The sequence below is a fragment of the Aquarana catesbeiana genome, linkage group LG09 (assembly GCF_042186555.1).
Source record: "Aquarana catesbeiana isolate 2022-GZ linkage group LG09, ASM4218655v1, whole genome shotgun sequence".
NCBI classification, from domain to species: Eukaryota; Metazoa; Chordata; class Amphibia; order Anura; family Ranidae; genus Aquarana; species Aquarana catesbeiana.
In genome coordinates this window covers 88,336,989-88,356,703 of record NC_133332.1, presented here as the reverse complement: position 1 = coordinate 88,356,703, position 19,715 = coordinate 88,336,989, and the positions used below count along the sequence as shown (strand labels likewise).

At 42.1% G+C, this 19,715-nt stretch overlaps 1 protein-coding gene across 1 annotated transcript in view; it reads right to left on the bottom strand.

Annotated features, from left to right (window-relative positions):
- Positions 1-1,673: 1,673 nt before the first annotated feature.
- Positions 1,674-19,715, bottom strand: part of FLOT1 (flotillin 1) — a 54,393-nt gene continuing 36,351 nt past the window's right edge. The window contains exons 6-13 of the mRNA XM_073598919.1: positions 17,806-17,925; positions 17,627-17,722; positions 16,074-16,226; positions 15,819-16,000; positions 15,691-15,736; positions 11,527-11,664; positions 9,621-9,785; positions 1,674-8,088 (exon numbers count right to left, since the gene is read on the bottom strand). Coding sequence (XP_073455020.1) covers positions 8,056-8,088; positions 9,621-9,785; positions 11,527-11,664; positions 15,691-15,736; positions 15,819-16,000; positions 16,074-16,226; positions 17,627-17,722; positions 17,806-17,925 — 933 coding nt within the window. The 3' untranslated portion in view covers positions 1,674-8,055. The remainder of the gene's footprint in view (positions 8,089-9,620; positions 9,786-11,526; positions 11,665-15,690; positions 15,737-15,818; positions 16,001-16,073; positions 16,227-17,626; positions 17,723-17,805; positions 17,926-19,715) is intronic.

Here is a 19,715-nt window from a genome sequence, read left to right as displayed (position 1 = left end):
TCCTTTAACTAAAAGATTTGAAAAAAAGCTGATTTATCTCACTAAAGAGACCTACTCTCTTCCTGTTCTATGTACATGACAGGAAGTGAAATGTCTTGTATTAAAAGATAAAAAAATAAGGAGTTTTAACCATTTCATACTCTGCCCAAGATGAAAAAACAAACAAAAAAAAAAAAATGTTTTAGCTTTAGATAAACTTTAATCTAGGCCAGCGATTCCGAAATGATGAAAGTCATTAGATCATCATCACAGCTAGGCAGGAAGCTCTTTAAAGGCTATGTTTTCGCATTTACATAAAAAATAAATAAAATGCACATCTTTTTGCAGGTAGAAAAATGTGCATTTAATAATTTTTAAAACAGGAGCCTGGAAAGCATTGCACCCCTGATCAGAAGAAATGTCAGGCTCTGGCACACACCGATGAAGAAAAGGGTGGCGACACTTCCAGCATAAAATTATTTTAATCGAAAATCCATTAAAAATGAGGACATGACTTAACATGCAGACAGCTCAAAAAGTTTGGCAGACGCGTTTCACACACCTGTGCTTAGCAATGACTAAGCACAGGTGTGTGAAACGCGTCTGATGAACTTTTTTGAGCTGGATGCATGTCATGTCCTTGTTTTTAATGGATTTTTAATAGAATAATTATAATAAAATAATAATCTTATTTTAAGTGCCGCCACCCTTTCATCATCCTGCATCTTTTGGCTCTGGACCAAGGGTGGCACCTGGCTTGCTTTACAGTAGTGGAGACCTTATGATTTCCCTGGAGCGATACAATCCCTTTGTTTCACTACGTTTGCATCCTGCACACACTGCCTATAGCTTTTACCACGGGCTGTCATTGCAGAGCTGTAGGCAGTGTAAATGAACTACGGACACACCTGCAGTTCATTCAAACTACGAGTATGTCCGTCGCAGTGGATGGCAGTGCTTGTAGTTTATTCATTCACAGGAAACTGTGAATTAATGATGCGCCTTTATGGGGGGAACCCCAAACTATTAAAAAGTGACAGCGGGTTTATGGAGAGGAACCCCTGCCCGCTGTCATGGGTGTTGTGTGTGTGTATTTTTTGGGGTGCAGGAGCAGAAACAGGTTACGTGTTCCACCCTAAAAGATGTGAACTTTCCTTTAAGAAGAAGTCAGCAGTGGCAGGTCCCATATTTCTGTCAGTATGGGATTCCGTAAAATAACAGGCTGACAGATGCAGCGGCTGTATGGACATTTCTACAAATCCGATCGTTTACATCCATACAGGAACAGATGCACAGCCCTGGATCCAGACAGGCGGATGGTACAATCAATCCCATTACCAATCTTTAACAGCTGTCAGCAGTGAGTGCACAAGACATCTGTCACAACTGGATGCATAAACACATGCTCTGCAGACCCCGTGTAAATGAGCCCTTAAAGTGAACCTGTCACAACACCCAATATGCGTCACAGTAAGGCTCCAACCCCACAATGAAATCTGCTGTATTATGTGCTGACTTAATTAGGGAATTTTTATATTGCTCTAAGCCAAATGTGGACACGTCTCAGCAATACAACGATAATGTGTGTGGTTGGAGCAGTTTCTGGAGTTTTACATTTTGGTAGAGAGGACGGCAGAGAAGTTCATATTCAATATACTTTACATTAAAAGCTGGTAATTAAAACGGAGACCATAAAAGGTGTATAGTATATTTATTCATCCATCAAGACAATAAATTCTGGTATAAGGCATTTATCATCTACAGGCACACAATTCACAGTTTATAATTGTTAACATACTAATTAGTAGCTATACATTGTAAAACAGCGTATGATATAGATATGTATAAACATAAAAACATTCACAGTCCATCCTGTGACTGGCACATGCTTGCTAACAAAAACAGCCATGTTGGGGGCTGGCACACAGGAAACAGAGGCAGGCAAGAAAAGGAGTAGAGGTCACACGACTCACTGTTATAACAGCTGTTCTGTACAAAGACTGCTCAGCGGGGAAAACCCATATTCCAGTATCCAATTCAGAATCTTCTAGAAGGGAGAGCAGCCTACAGGGAAGGGCACAGTGGAATGGTGAAGGACTGCAGATGCCACTACTTGATGCAGACCAGGGTTAGAAATTCTTGTGCTGAAGCCAACTTTCTAACTTTCTTTGCCACACAAAAGCAGCATTTAAGGAGTCAGTTGTGCCAAAACTATGTCAATTTGGGTTGAGTTGGTGAGCTGAATCACCTCATAGCTTCCCTAGTCTGGCTCTATTCATCAAGGATTCTACCAGCTCTTTCTGAATGTGAAACTCATCTTGGGGAGTGGGAGACCCATCTGAAATTGCTGTTGACAAGGGTAAGGGGGAACTTGGAATTTGGGGACAGTGATCTATACGGGCCAACAGAAGGTTTCATTGTCCAATGGTGTCAGTTATGGTCAACTATGTCCCAGGGCACTCTAGTTCTCCAAACCACTGCTGGCTGATTACTTGATTCAATCAACTGCCTTTCCAACTGCTAACCCCCCTTCAAAATGAATGTGGGTATGTCCTCCTACTCCCCCTAAACCATTCCCACCCCACTCCTCTCTCTGATTTACCAATCCAGGCATGCCATGCATGTGGTGCCTTAACCCACGTGATGTAAGAAGCTGCAGTGTGACTCAACCTGCTGGCAATTAAACAAAGATAAAATATTTGTTTTGGGTGAACCCTTTAAACTACCATAGCAAAAAAATCCTAAAATGCATATAATCTCTGTCATCCCAATGTCAGTACAGTACTGTCAGCTGCTCAGCCTGCAGCACTATTTAAGTGGGTCCATTGATTCCTACAGTCCTGTAAATTTAGAGTTTAACCACTTTGCAGCCATGCCAGATGCCCCCTTTAGATGATGTAAAATAGCTGGGGAATCGCACTACTGATTCGCATAAACTAAAAGGCCTCTCCCAATAGAAACTAACAGAACTCTAAAACATTTAAACCTCTACAACAGAGCGTAATTGTATATAGATTTGTCCAGCATACTTAAACAGGGTTTTTACATTCTGTTGAACTATACACTGCTGCCTCATCCCAGCTCAATAATGACAAGTCAATACGTAGGCTGGGATCAATAATGCACCATTTTACAGTGTTCTACATTCTCAGAGATTATTGGAAATTCTAAGCACAGCTGAGTATCTTTTCATTCAAGAATGGAACCTTCCCCTGTACAAGTCTGTGTGACAGCTGCAGTGGTGGGAAGGGAGTTCTGCTTCACCAAGGATGGGTTGTCTGTATAAACACTCTGGCTTCAGCGTACCTCAACACGCGGTGCTTGCCCCAAAGCCATGTACCCATTTACAACAGGTACATAAATTTGTTGCCCGCACCGACATTTGTTGTGTGGAGGCATGATGGAATTTTAAAGAATATCGCAGACGCTTATGAATTCCCGAATGTTTCAAATTTGGTATGCGTCTACAAAAAGTTCTGTGTTAAAGAGCAATGCTAGCCAATTTTTTTTTTAATTAAAACTTTCTTCTCTTCCTGTTTGGATATCCAGGAGCTGGACAGGAAGTAAGCATGGGCAGACAGACAGCAATAAAATACAGACAGATGTTCTAAACCAGGGGTCTCCAAACTGTGGCCCGAGGGCAAGATGTGGCCCTTTGCTTGCCTTTATCAGGTCCTTGGGGCACTACTCCTCCAGTTGACACCAATGGTGGGGCACTGTTATCTTCCACTGATCCCGAGGCATTTTCTGCTTCAACTGGCCACAGTCGGACCCGGACCCCCTCGTAAAGCCTGAAGGACAGTAAACTGGCCCTTTGTTCAAAAAGTTTGGAGATCCCCATTCTATTCCTTCCTCATTCTACTAGGTAATTTGTTTTTATTGCTGCCTGTCTAAAATTAGAGAGAAAGCGGGAGCGAGTACCTGCAGAAAAAGATATTTGCTTCCCAAACAAAAAAAAAACAAAAAAAATACATGCAATTGAGTAACAGGGAGGATTTGGATAATGCTGTGTGTTTAATTTTGAATAAAGGTCCCCTTTAAAAAAAAAGAAATAAAAAGGCAAGTAACTGTCTGTCTAACAGGCAGGGAAAAAAAGAAGGTTGGATGAACACTATCCTGCCCAATCAAGGTTTCGACTGACAGTTATTTGTTACATGCCTGTTGTTACATTCCCTCTGTCTTATGTCACTTGCTGATAGCTTTATTACCATTGCCATACACATTGAGTTGTATGGGTTTGATTTTCTTTTTCCTTTCCCTCAGAAATGTTTTATTTTTTTTTGTTTTGTTTTAACATTTTACCTTCTGCTAAAACTTCTGTGAATCAGTACTGCTTGAAAAATGATATGTTAGTGTAAATAATAAAAGTATCACGGACAGTACTCAATTTTCTCTGTTACATGCCTGATGAAATGAGTCCCGTTTGACAGCTTCCACCATACTATACAACCACTACACATTTCACTCTCTGCTTAATCCTAACTTGAAATGTGCAAGAAAACTTGCTAAATTTGGATCAAACCTAGGTCTGGTAAAATATGCTCTCCAATGCAATGCCAGCACAGAGGAATTTCAGGGTGGAGATGTTTGACAGCACACAAGAGTGCCATCTGCTGGCTGAAGTGGTTAAACACGGTTTCTATAGCACAAGTGGCACTCTCCGATCTGAAGCTATCCTCACCAATGTGGTGGTTTGTTATTAGTAAATGGTCACACTAACAAACTACTGTGTATAGGGGAATAGATATTCATTTATCCAAGCCATACATTACTGGCATATGTCAGTAAAAGTTGGTGACTTTTTTATGATGATTTTACTTATCATGGAACAAACAGAAAAATTCTCAAAATAGTAAAAACACAAAATAAAAATCAGTGAAAACACGAAACAATCAATAATGCATCTGATTAAACTGCAAGAGAAAAATCCACTTCACCCAAGTTGCTGGATCTACAACTTCCAGTGTTGGTGTTTTTAAAAAAAAAAAAAAATCCTGTTCCCCTTATAGCAAAAATGAACAGCAACATGCTTGTGTTGTCTAACCTGTCCCTCTCTAAACTGTAAAAAACCTGCCTGATCCTGCCACTCCCTGTGTCCCCCTCTAAGAGCTGACTATGATAATCATGGCTGCTGGTCCCTGACCACTGTGGTCAGCTCTCGTCCCTTCGTCATCCGCAGCTCTCCTTGGTACTCCGCACCCCCCCCCCCCCCCCCGTATGTCAGCTCCCGTGTCTGTCTCTTTGTCTCTGCCCTCCCCCCCTCCTGTCGCTATTCATATTAAAAAAAAAAAAAAATTCCAAATATTCTGGCAGCCCCTCTCCTTTATCCAGCGATAACTCACTCTGTGTTTGTTTAAACAGATGCTTCTAAATACCTTTTCCCAGTTATCTTTAGGCTGGTCATGTGAACCCCGGCTGCTCTGCTACTACGATCCAAAGCTACAGTGGGAGGTGCCGAGTGGCCAGCACGGCGGTCATGTGACTCCCGGCCAACGTCAGAGGAAAACCTCAGCCCCCCCGTTGTAGCCCCGGATAATAGCAGAACAGCCGGGAGTCACGTGACCGGCCTGAAGATAACTGGAAAAGGGTATTTAGAAGCATCGATTTAAACAAACACTTACAGAGCAAGTTATCGCCAAATAAAGGAGAGGGGCTGCCAGTGAAAGGCTCTTTTATGGTTCCAACCACTTTAAATCTTTTTCTGCCAGAGACGTTCTTGCACCTCTAGTAGTGGGGTCAGTTTTTTTGTATAATCCCTGAGCATTCCCACACCCCCTGTGATGTCCTTAGTCTGTGCAGACTAAATATGGCCATACATTCTACAATTTTCTTATTTTAATTAATAATTTGGGTTCATCTAAAACTATGTAGTGCAAGGGCATGCCTAATTGCATACAAATTGAAAGTGTTTAGGTTTGACCTCATATTATATGGTTTTGGTAAATCTAAAAGGAAAATTGTATAATATATGGCCAATCTTACATCCCCCATCTCCTGTAGCCCAGAAGTCAGAACCAAAGCAAAAATGTGTTGGTGTACATGCTTCATTCGCTGGCCTCTTTCTCTATGTTGAAACAGTCAGGACACAGTAGCTATCAGTTACCGGCAACCTTGAAGAGGCACATCAGTATGGTGTACCATTAATGGAACCTAAGGGCTTATTCACTCGGGCACTCAGCCTTGTGCAATGGCCATGCCCATTTTTTTTCTTTATGTAGAAACTGTTTTATTTGGTATTGAAACAATACAGAGCATAAATGTGAAAGTACATGTCAACTTCCAGTAAATGTACCTTTTTTTTTACTCTTTTTACTGCTGGTGAGCAGCATGGAGGCAGCCCATAGAATGTGAATGGGCACGCATAGGCTTTACAGACTCAGGGACAAGTGCACAGGCCCAGAGGCAGAGCCTGTGTCCATGCACCCGTCCCTGCGTACTTGTGAAAACTGTGTGAGCGAGTCCATACAGCCACTGCAAAATCAATCACTTTCTTTGGGTTGTCCGCATGCACTTCACCAGCAGTAAAAAAAAAAAAAAAAATTGCTATGGTTGCTGCACGGGGCTAAGCACCTGTGTGAATGAGTCCTAAAGGATAAGTACACTTCTAATATAAACTCAGCGTTTTTCCACCTTGCACCATCCTGACCAAACATCCCCATTGTAATGCAGACCTCAGAAGCAGATGGATGGAGATTGCGCTGCCTGGCCTTTCCGTGATGAAGCAGTTTTGTATGCCCTTTCTGGCGACATTTGAGAAAGTCAAGCTTGATCCAGGCCTTTCCACAGAAAATAAAGGTCTTGCCCATCTCCAAAGTAACCACATTAAGAAAGACTGCATTATCGCAGACTATGACCAAGTCTGGTCCCTACTGGGGGGGGGGGGTTTAATAAATCTGGAGCAGCTGTGCGTGACAACCAATTAGCTTCTATCTTCAGCTTGTTCAGTTAAGCTTTGAAAATGAAACATAGGAGCTGACTGGTTGCCAGATACAGCTACTAGATTCTGGCTGATCCAGTTTTGATAAATTCCCTTCACTGTTTTATTCTAAAAAGGATACCAGACACCAAAAAGGATATAAAAACTGCCCATCCCTGGGCAGGTCACACAAATGGAATCTTTATTTTACTGCATAGGAGGTTGGGTAGGGTGGAAGCAAATCCTAAAACATAACCTCAAGCTAGCAGTAGAAAAGTTCAAAACCAATCCTAGAAAGCATTTACCTTCCAGGGTAGGACTCATTTACACGTTCAGCAGCCCTCTGAAAAGTGATCCAACGCAGTGTTTGGCAGGCAGCTGGAAGGTTATTTGGCACCCCCTCGCCACCTGTTTTAACCCCATTAGCCTGTGCAGCATCCATGTGCATTGCACATGGTTGTAGATCAGTTGCAACATGTTTACAACTCCTGTAGCCACTTTGTTAGGTTAAGGGGGCGGTTGAGGGCGGTGAAACCACCTTTTACTGCCCCCCCCCCCCCCCCCCCCCTGCAAGTGTAAAGTAGCTTAGTGAGTCAGTCGACAAAGTATATTTAAACATGCTTGAGGATAAACATAAATCTATACACAAAGATATTTAAAAAAAAAATTAAAAATAATAAAAATCTCCATGTTTTGAATTGGCTCTAATTTGAATATTCCTGAAAGAAGAACTCTATGTCTTGCCCAAAAATCCATAATTCTCCCTTCAAACACTAGAAAGATAAAAGGGAGGATGTGATTGGATGGTATGGGCAACACACACATGGACACTTTTATATATCAGATCCAATCTTAGGATGAAAACACTTCATATTATTACTGCCAGCTGAGACAAATAATGTTGAATGCCCATAACGCAATAACTGTAAAAACAGGTTCTAAGTCTGAAATGACAAGAAGAAGGCCTCAATCTGCTCCAGGAGGAGCCTATCAAACAAGCATGAGTCGGCTGTGGAGAAGTGCTTCTGTACACAACCTTATTACAAGGAGACCGATGTGAAAGACAAGGAGACAGCTGTTGTAGGCACCATAAGGAGGAGAACAAGGGTGTAAGACATACGTGGGATGACGATACAGTGGGACTGATTGACCTTCAAGCGTTAGGACATGCGTCCAGGTTTCTTCTGCATAGTCTGGAAAAGAAATTTTTTTTCAAAATCAACAGAAAGTAAAACAGTTTAGACTCTTAAAGGAATACAATATAATGCAAGTCCCTAGTTACATTCACACCTATGTGTGCAAAGCTTTCCCCTCTTGCATAGAAAGCAAACTCTGGGCAGGTCTTCCTCTTCCTTCCTCTCCTGCTTTGTGAGTCACTTATGCAGAAAAATGAATTGCATATCAGATGTCCTTACTGATCAGTGGCTGAATGCTTATTATGGATCACCAGGTAATAAAGCAAGAAGAAAAAAAAAAAACAAAAAAAAAACAGCAGCCCACAAGCTCAAACCTCCAAAAACACAAGAAATTATAACTGTATGACTATAAGACCCCATTCACACTGAGGCAGTTTTCAGGCGTTTTAGCGCTAGAAATGGTACCCGTAAAGCGCCCGAAAACTGCCTCCAATTCACTTGAATGCGTGCTTTCACACTCAGGCGGTGCGCTTGCGGGACGTTAGGAAAAGTCCTGCAAGCAGCATCTTTAGGGCGGCTTGGGAGCGCTATAAAATCGTGCTCCCAAAACGCCCCTATCAACTGAAATGAATGGGCAGCACGTCCAAATTGCCTCAAAACGGGTCTTTTTTTTTTTTTTTTTTAAGGTCCCGTTGTCACATGACCTAAAAAAAACGGCCCGCTAGCGCCCGAAAAGCGCCGCTAAAGCACTGCAAAAACGTTACAGTTGCGCTTCAGTGTGTAAGTAGCCTAAACCTTTGGACATTATTTTTTAAAATAACAAGCATGTCATACTTACCTGCTCTGTCAGCGCTCCTGGCTCCTCCTCCCCCCTGCCTAGTGCCCCCATAGGAAGCCACTCACTTATGAGCCCCGCTGTCTCTGTCCATTACACAGACAGCAGAGCTTGGCCCCTCCTCCCCAGTCATAGGATTTGATTGACAGCAGCAGGAGCCAATCTGTCTTGTGAGGAAGCAGAGAGCCCTTGCTCTTGTGAACAGCGCTGGCCAGAATCGGGCTCAGGTAACTATAAAGGGGGAGGGGGGCTTGGGGGAATCAGACACAGAAGGTTTTTTACCTAATGTATAGAATGCATTAAAAGGTAAAAAAAAACCTAAAGCCTTTAAGAACCACTTTAAAAGGAAACCTGTTATTATATAACATTGGTGGCTGCAATTGCTAAACTCATGTTCAAGTTACATTCTATGCCAGAGAATCAATACAACTAAGTAGCAAATGGAATCCTGATCTGCGTAGTTCTTCTGGGTAGGGAAGTAAAAAAAATTAAGGCGGCAGGATGTTCAGTATTGATAGTCAACAAACCTATGTTTTTAGCAGGAGAGGTCAGTAATGGCAGCCTCCAAATTACTCTAAGCACAGGCTTACTTAATAACCTACAAAAAGATATATCTGGTTATTCAAGCAATATAGTTGTAGCTGTGGAGACTGAGTCACACAGTCATCCATTGGACAGTATCAGGGTTCCTGATACAACTGCAGAAATGAACTGCTCTTGTCTTCAGAGCAATTGGCTTATGGGAACCACTGACCTGACTGATGTTAATGCCAGTCAGTTTCTCCACAGTTTCTGGCAAGCGGTTTAGTATGTCCAATACTTCTCCTGTAATCTTGGCAGCTCCAACCTCAGTTCCACTGCTGGACACCATTTTAATCTTATTCACTTTGGTTAAAGGTTTGCTGATCTCATCGACAATCTGAAAAACAAATGCCAGTGTCACCAAATACATAGCAATGCTGAGCCATATGTTGTCCTGTCTTGCAATATTAATGTAACAAAAAGGGCAGGTTTGGTTTTAAATAACTCCAGTCAAAACAAACACTCCTACTAAAGTTGAACAATGGGGAAAAAAAAAAAAAAGACATATGATGCAGTCTGTTACTAGCAGGTAACACAACGGATTTTTCAAGTCTCCTTTTACTAAACTGTAAAAATATCTATCCAATTACCGTCTCCTAGTTGCAAATATTGCCCTTCTTTTTACTTCCCTGTAGCTCATCACAGACTGAGAGCCAAGTGAAGTACCTGGTACTTCCAGGAGAGAGAGTCCCTACCCTGTGTAAGCTCTAGCAATGGCAAACTGTAGCTCACGCAGAGCTACTTTTCCCTGCTTCTACAAGCAAACAGGGCGGCAAGGTAAAGAAAAAAAGGAAGAAGGAGTATAAGAAGTGAAAAGGGCAGCCCTATTGGTTTGAAAGCACTTCAAATAGAGATAGAGAGATTATCTAGATCACACGCACACACACGCACACACACGCACGCACACACACACGCACGCACGCACGCACGCACACGCACACACACGCACACGCACACACTCACTCCTGGGTCAGATTTCACATACTTAACCACTTGCCGACCGCCGCATTTACATATACGTCGGCAGAATGGCACAGCTGGGCGTACCTGTATGTCCCTTTCAATTTGCCGCCGTGTGGTCGCGTGCGCGCCACTGGCGGCGCGCGTGACCCTGCCGCGAGCTCCATGAGTATGATCACAGGTCCCGCAGACTTGATGATACCCGCGATCGTCTCACGGAGCTGAAGAACGGGGAGATGCTAATGTAAACAAGCATCCCCCCGTTCTGCCTAGTGACACTGTCACTGATCATAGCTCCCTGTGATCGGGAGCGGTGATCTGTGACGTGTCACTCGTAGCCATGCCCCCTAACAGTTAATATCACTTCCTAGCCAGCTAGTGGTTAACCCCTTCACAGTTAGTGTAATTTTTACAGTAATCAGTGCAATTTTATAGCACTGATCGCTGTAAAAATGACAATGGTCCCAAAAATGTGTCAAAATTGTCCGATTTTTTAATATATATTTTTTGGGGCTATTTATTACAGCAAAAAGTAAAAAATAATGCATTTTTTTCAAAATTGTCGCTCTTTTTGTTTATAGCCCAAAAAATAAAAACCGCAGAGGTGATCAAATATCACCAAAAGAAAGCTCTATTTGTGGGAAAAAAGGACGTCAATTTTGTTTGGGAGCCATGTCACACGACTGCGCAATTGTCAGTTAAAGCGACGCAGTACCGAGTCGCAAAAAGTGCTCTGGTCAGGCAAATGGTCTGGGGCTTAAGTGGTTAATAGCAAAATCAGACATCATCTTTGTGTAAACTGTGCCCAAACTAGGTTTTCTAATCTTTCCCAATCACTATCCACCCCAAAAAGATATTTTTGCTAGTGGCATCTGCAATTGCCCACAGACATTTAATTTTTGCTGGATATGGTGAATGTCTATGATCGGCTTAAAAACACACATTGCTGGGACATTCATACACCTAAATACGCAATAGACTGCTTTAGTCAGTCTTCTGGCAGTTTTGGATTATGGCAAATATGCCATTAGAAGTGAACACTGAGTAGGGATGTGCAAGATGATCATTAGAGAACAGAAAGCAGTGTATACACTCTGGCAACCAACAAGGCATTATACCAAAGGCAGCTTCTCCATTAACATGTCCACTATAGCAGCTTCCTGATATTGCTGGAAGGCTTGTGCTTTCTTCTCCATCTGCTCAGCATCAGCACGAGCACGGACTTCAATGGCGTAAGCCTGGGCCTCTCCCTTTACCTGCAAGAAGAATCAGAAAGTACAGTTGGATAGACATCCAGATTCTGAAGATGTTGCATGGCACAATGCCTGATTATTGAGTTATTTAAGCATTATTGCCTAGGTGCATTAGCAAGAATTATTACCATCCATACCGGTAAGACCTGTAAAACAAAAATGGTGTCCCTGTTACCCACTGCCTATATAGCAGACCAAGAAATCAAGGCTTCACAGGGCACTGTGGGTTATCTAAAGAGAGGGCAAAGTAAAAGCTTCCCGCATTTTGTTTTAGCTGGTATGAGAAAAACATTGTACGGAGCTGCTTGATAAGGGGTAAGTCATTGGTGTGTGTGTGCGTGCAAAATGGAACATGCAATGCTGAAAAAGGTAAGGACTCAAACCCCCCCCCATGCAATAAAGAAGCTTAAAGCGCCAAGTGCTGGCTAAAAAAAATCTGAATTATAAACAATGTTACAATAAACACTATAATAAATTTTTTTTTTTTTTTTATCCTTGACAAATGAAACACTAAAAAGGTCAGGTGGGCGTAGAGGAACCAAATCACACTTTATTAATCCAGTGGACTGAAACCATGTCTTCTATGTGTATGTGCGTTTAGCCTCATTCCTTTATATATGGCTATACTGACGGACACGGCTCCAACTATTCTAGGTAGTGTCAGAGCTTGTCCACTCCCTGCTGTATCCCACATAATCCTAATTGTCCATCACTACGATGGGGTGCCTCTTTAGCCAATGGGAATGTGCAGCCTCCAGAATGAACCACATTCAGTTGTAACAAAGGGGGTTGAGAGTTGATGCAGGTTTGTGCAGGGACCTCAAAGTCCTTTACTTTAGCTTTTTTTTTTTTTTTTTAAATGAAAGTGTCACTTTATGAAAGTGGAAAACCTCCAATGCCCTCCCATTACCGATCAACAAGCGGTGAGAACAGCAATGCTGAGAGGCCCTAGAATTAACTCTCAGGTTAATTCTAGTCATACCTGCTTTGACTTCTATGTTGCTGCTCACTGAAAAGCAATATGTTGTAAGGGTGAGCTGTGCCACTACCAAGAAGGTCAGCCTCAAAGCTGCTGCATGACCGATCTGAAGAACGGATGTGTAAGACCAGTTTTACTATTATGCAATTCAATACATTTTACAGAGCAAAAAAAAAAAAGAATACTATGATAGAATATAAGATAGTTAAAGTGCTTTGTTGTCTTATGTAATGTGCTATCCCTGTAGAGGGAGAATATGTCTAGTACAGTGTTTCTCAGCCTTTTTTTTCAGTTACGGCTCCCTTTTAACAATCTGGAGGCACCCCAATCTAAAACCGTGAAAAACGATATGATCAGTTTTACATAATGCAGCAACATCTACAAGCGTAGGACACACAACATTAAAGGTGATTTATTCTTACAAAGCAATACACCTTTGCACATTGAGAGAAAAGCTGGAAAACTAGTCAGTACCAATCATTCAACTAACGTGACCCCCAGCGCTGAGGGAGAGGGGCAGGGAAGGGGGCAAATAAGGACATCCTAAGGCGCTTGGCATCTACCTTATCAATGACTTCATTGGTTGCTAGGCACCCAGCAGCTGGTTGTGATGCTGTACAATGAAAACCTGTGGCTTTGTGTAACAAAAAAAAAAAAAAAAGGCTTGATCCACCTACCAGCTTGTAGACAATTTTTAGGCAAGCCAGAAGGCACCCCAGGGTGCTACGACACTGGTTGAACAAGGCTGGCCTAGCATGCCCTTCAACAGCAGTACTAAACAGGTCCTTGACAGTGTATATCAGATATTGTACATTCTAGCAATCTATAAATGAATTTATATAAAAGCCATACTATGAATCCAAACATTTCTGGACACCTGACCATCACACCTATATAAGCTTGCTGGACATCCTATTTCAATTGCAAAACCATGTGCGTTAGGAAGCTGCCATTCCTTCCACCTCTTTGAGGCTATATTCTTTTGGAATAGGGGGAAGGGGTCTCTGCTCAACTCAGTACCCCGTCACCCCCCCAGGCGACAATGGAGCTCCTGATTTTTCCAGGATGGATTTGTATTTGGCTGCGTATGTAAAATTCATAGTAAAAAATGCAATGGGCGGGGTCCTGATGACCAGTATCGAATATGTAAAATTCATGCCAGAAGAACCATTTTTCAGGAATTTGTCACGTGAGTTGAGGCTTGTTGAAAGAAGGTTCAAAATTCTATTTCTCTTTTCACATTGGCTAGCCACGTGGCTATAAAAAGGGTGGTCGTGTCTGCTTTCAGAAATCGGGAATACAGCTTTTAGCTGCACTGAGCAGGTGAGGTAATACAGAAAGCTTACAAGTCTTCCAAGGTATGGTATGATGATGTAGGCAAAACCAGGCGGATCGATGGGTAAATGGTAATCAGTACATTTTTGAGTGATTTGTCTGACCTCACACCTGAAATCTTGGATCTTGTTGCAAGACCTAAAAAAAAATGTAGGATGTTTCAGACATGCCACACCACACCTCCAGCAGAGGTCTGTGGAATGTGGATACATCTTATGAAGGCTACTTGGGGTAAGGTACCATCTTGTCAGGATCTTAAAGTGTGTTTCCCTGTGTTTGGTACAAATTGAGACCTTATGAGTAAAAAACAGTATCTATCAATTTGTTCTGTTGTGAAGGTCAACTGGGAGTTTCCTACTTGGTTATGAATGGTGGTTTGAAGTCCCTAGGAGATGCATTAATGAGAGTATAAAGGAAACCGAGTGTCTTATGCCCTGTACACATGGTCGGATTTTCAGACGGAGAAAGTGGGATCAGATTGTGTTGTTGGAAATTCCGATCGTGTGTGGGCTCCATCGGACTTTTTCCATCGGAATTTCCGACACACCAAGTTTGAGAGCAGGATATAAAATTTTCCGACCCAAAATCCGATCCTTTAAATTCCGATCGTGTGTAGACAAATCTGATGCACAAAGTGCCAGGCATGCTCAGAATAAATTAAGAGACGAAAGCTATTTGCTATTGCCCCGTTTATAGTCTCCATGTACGTGTTTTACGTCACCGCGTTCAGAACAATCAGATTTTTTAACAACTTTGTGCGACCGTGTGTATGCAAGACAAGTTTGAGCCAACATCTGTCGGAAAAAATCAGATGGATTTTGTCAGAATGTCCGTTCAATGTCCGATCGTGTGTACAGGGCATAAGAGGTGTAGTGGATACAAATTCCTGTTCAAAAGGCAAAAATCTTCCTACATACTTCAATGTCGCACCAATTGTTGGATGGGATTCATTTCCTGATGAAATGTCATCTATGCACCAAGGAAGAGCCGGCAGCGAAATCTTGGAAGCCACCTACTGTATTAATACCCATTGTTTAAATGTGCTATGGCGGCACCAGTTGATAACCCTTGTTAAGTGACAAATAGGATAATAGCCTGCAAAATCTCTGAGGGCAAAGCCCCCAAAAAAGTTCAGCAAGGCATAGGATCCTGTAAGGGAGACAAGGTTTATGAGCTCAGAGAAATTGCAGGAATATTCTGTTCAATGTCTTTGTGTAGGAAGGGGGGATATAAATGGGTAAGGCCTGTAGAAGATGTAGTATGTGTGGCATAATATTCATTTTCAAGATGCTACACCTTCCAAACCACGAGAAGGTGCCCACATGCCATGTAGTAAGTCTTGTTTTATATTAGGGAGAAGAGGTGGGAAATTTACCTGAAAAGCAGTCGACGAGTCTTTAGGAAGATGAATTCCAAGATTTTATGTAAGATTTTAACCATTTAAAGAGAAAATTGCTTTGTAAGCAGCTAAGCAATGAGCCTGGGAGTGAGATGTTCAGGGCCTCCAATTCCTGGCAATTTCACAGGGGCATATTCTTAACAGAACAGAAAATATCTGTAACCAAACTACTGACAAAAGTTTGGAAGGGCACAATTGTCTAAAATGTCTCTGTATGTATGTGTAGCATTAACAGTACCCTTTACTGGAAACACCTGAACGCAACAAAATGGAGATGTTCACATAATATTCGGCCATATAGTGCAAGTCTGCTTACCCTGATGGACTCAGCTTCTGCCTCAGCTTCAGTAATGAGCTTCATCCTGCAGACGGAAGACAAGAGATGGTAAACACACTGATAAGGAGCAAAGAACATGGACAGTAGTAAAAGGGAATATAGCTAACCTCTCTGCCTCAGCCAGTTTCTCCAGTCTGTACCGCTCTGCATCTGCTGGTTTCTTGATTCTGGCCTCCAGCTCTTTCTCCTTCCTCATAATCTCCTGGTCTTGTAGTTGAATCTGTTGAGTCCTCTCCACCACCTGGACCTGAACCTTCTGTTCCTCAATCTTCTGCTTTGTCTTGGCCACCTGCAGACAAGTGGGCAAAAGATCAGCTTTCTGTGTCCTAACGTAGAGTCACAATAGGCATTGATGGTTATACCTGTAACTGGAAGGCTAGGTCACTCTCTGCTTTTCTGGTGTTTACTTCCAGGTCGTAAATGGCCTTCTTCAGCTCAAAGTCTCTTTGAGCTTTAGCCATCTCAATTTCGTTGATGTACTGGGCGGAAACTTTCTCCTGTAGGGCCGCTGCTTCCTGTAACACAGAAAATCCTGTCATCCTCCCATACAAGGTCCTTTTTAAAGCTGAACTCCAGGCTAATCTCTCTCTCTCTCTCTCTCTCATATATATATATATACACACACACACACACATACACAAACATATATACATACCTCTCCTGATTTTGTTGAATCCTAGAATATTTAACCCTACTACACATCCAACACATGGATATACTTTTTAGCATATTTTTTCTCTACTCCCAGGGATTCCATTTGCCTCAGTATATTCTTCTGGCCGCCTAGCTGCCGTGGAGTGCAGGGGGGACTTCTGCCTCCTAGGGACATCATTACTCAGCCTACACTCACAGATTTTTCTGATGCCCCTTTTCTTGCCTTAAGACAGCTTTCCCACCAGCTCAATTACTCGGTGCTATCCTAAACTGCAAGTTTTTAATGTGAAGCATTGTAAAACTACCTCACCATCTAACTTTATTTAAGTACTGGATTGTAACACTGTAAGCATGTAGTCTTTTGTACTCTTACATGTTTGGGCAATTTACTGATCATTTACCTTTAATTACAGCTTAGATGAGCCCCTCTTACTTTCTGCACCCCTGAAGAAGGACTAGACTATATACCGAAACGCGTTGGGTGTGAGGAAGTTTTTTCATGCACATATTTTGTATGGTGATAGAAACGTATTGTTCAGACAAATCAATGTTTCGTTATAACCTTTTAATGTTGTTTTTTCATAAATAAAATTCATTTACTATTACATGATCTTGTATACTCTGCTACACTTTTTATATACAATATAATTGAGTGCCTTAAAAGTCCATTTAGGGGAACCCCTCTTGCTTTTTTCTTAAACACTGGATGTGGCACGTTTCTTTAACGTAGGTTAGCCATTCGTCTTTTTCTCTTCTTACACACAGGAGAGCGTTTTTTTCCTGCCAAAAGACTTATATGACTGCCCATCCTGAGATCTAAACTAATATGCCATACAGCACAGCAATGTCCGAAAGAGGAGAAGGCATAATTTTCTCTGCTGCAGTTATGTAATATTTACAGATCTTGATCTTCTCCCAGCCTGTGACTTGTTAGTAAAAGCAGAAGCAACACACTGACAAGCCCACCTCTGTGACTCTGCTAGCTCCTCCTATCAGCATATACATTGTACCTTGTTCACACATAAGCACTGAACTCTGCTGTAGAGAGGATTACAAGTGGCTGACACCAAGTCAAACTCAGGTATTTACGGTTAAATAAATACATGTCATGATGTAGTAATTAATACAAAGCGGCAGTAATGTGTGTCTTATTTGCCTGGAGTTCAGTTTTTAGTGTATAATTGATGAGGAATATTAAGTCCTCTGCTATGTAACATAAAGGACTTAAATTTTTCAAGAATTAGCAGACATCAGTGATCACCTTAATTCCAGCATCTCGCTTGGCCACAGCCTCACCAATTCTGGCATCCTTCTGTACCTGAGCTGTCCGAGCCTTTCCCAGAGAGTGTAGGTAGTCCTAAAGAAGTGAAGACAAAAACTATGAGATGCTGAAACCATCTCCAGTGCTCCTCATGTCTTCCTTTTTTTCTTTTTATTTACTTGGTCATCATGAATGTCCTTCAAGGTGTAGCTCACAACGCTGATTCCCATGTTTACAAGGTCCGAAGAGGCCACTTTAAAGACTTGCTCTGAGAACTTCTGCCTATCCTTGTAGATTTCCTGATGAAAAAGTGTTTGGAAAATATGAGAAAAATGTTTTACATAAAGTGGATCTAAACCCTCCCTGGGTGAAATGTATTTTGCTAAAGCACAGTGTACAATAAACTGTTGCCATGTTTCTATTCATACATTGTTTTCATATTTTTTTTCCCTATGTCAGCACTGCTGAAATCCACAAGCCTTTCAGCCACTTCCTGCTTACATGCACATCATTGTTCTGGACCAGCTTCCTGGTAGCGATAATGGTGGACCATACCTGCGCAATTTGTCAGCACAGCGGCTTGTAGTCTATACCAGGAGTGCAGGATGACAATGCAGAAGCACAATTAGGAGACGGTTCTGACCCCATAACAAGATGTGCCTGACCAAAGAGCCCCACACAGGACCACCAATCATTATTTAATTTCATCAAGAATCTTCACATAACATTACACAGTGGGGAAAAAAAATTTTTTTGGTCCCCTGCAGATTTTGTAAGTTTGCGCACTTACATAGAAATGAAGGGTCTATAATTTTTATCATAGGTGTATTTTAAATGATAGAGACAGAATATCCACCAAAAATCCTGAAAAAACACACGATACAAACGTTATAAATGAAGTTGCAGTTCAGTGAGTAAAAATAGGATATTTATTACAGCTTACCTGTAAAATCCTTTTCTTGGAGTACATCAGGGGACACAGAGCCAAAGTTATTAACTAAATGGGTATATAGGCACCTTCAGGTAATGGACACTGGTATACCCAATACAGGAAGTTCACTCCCTATATAACCCCCTCCTCCTTCCAGGAGTACCTCAGTTTTTGTAGCAAAGCAATATATCTAAACCCCAGAAAGAGAGGAGGGACCTCTGTGTCCCATGATGTACTCCAAGAAAAAAAACTTTTGAAAAACGTATGTGGGGAATAAGGAAATAAATCTACGAAAGCCGCCGCCCCCCCAAACAAACAACTGTTGTACCTCCCTTTCCCCAGGGGGAAAAAAACAAACATGCCGTGTTTCTGGATGAGAAATCCCCCCTGGCTTGCTGAGACCACACACGTGCTGTTTAGCTGGGACTTCTGAGCTGTATGAGAAGCAACGTACTAAGGTATGCATTTACTCCCTCTAGTAGAGCCTTTAGGCATGACAAAATTTTACTTATGGAAGAAAAAAAGCATAGGTGGACTTTTTACAGTTCCTAGGCTTCTTCCCTTACCTTTTCTTTGCTGCAGGATACTGCTGTGACAGACAGATCCAAACTTTACCCATCACAGCAGGCTGCGTTAGCAAACCTTCAAGGACCGGGTCCCTATTATAGGGGTTCCACTCCCTTGGACCTGTATAGCACCCCTCAGGAAAAACTTTAGGTAATGTAGCATGTCCAAAAAGTCCTGGGGACCAGCCCTGCAAAGAGGCGTTACAGGCAAAAACTTGTGCTTCGTATACGAGGCCCGGGTACCATCCACCTTGGCCTCAGTGGCACTTTGGATGGATATGGTCTATGAAGGCTGTTTAGATCCAGCAGGAATGCCTCCAGCTTTGGAGCTCTGCAGAGCACATCTTCACTCGTGACCAACACCTTAGACACTGGCGGAAAAACTGAGTACTCCTGGATGAGGAGGGGTTATATAGGGAGTGAAATTCCTGTATTGGGTATACCAGTGTCCATCACCTAGAAGTGCCTATATACCCACATAGTGATTACTATGGTGCTCTGTGTCCCATGATGTACGATAAAGAAATATCCCAAGCTTTGAACATCTCACGGAACACTGTTCAATCCATCATGTGAAAATGGAAAGTGTATG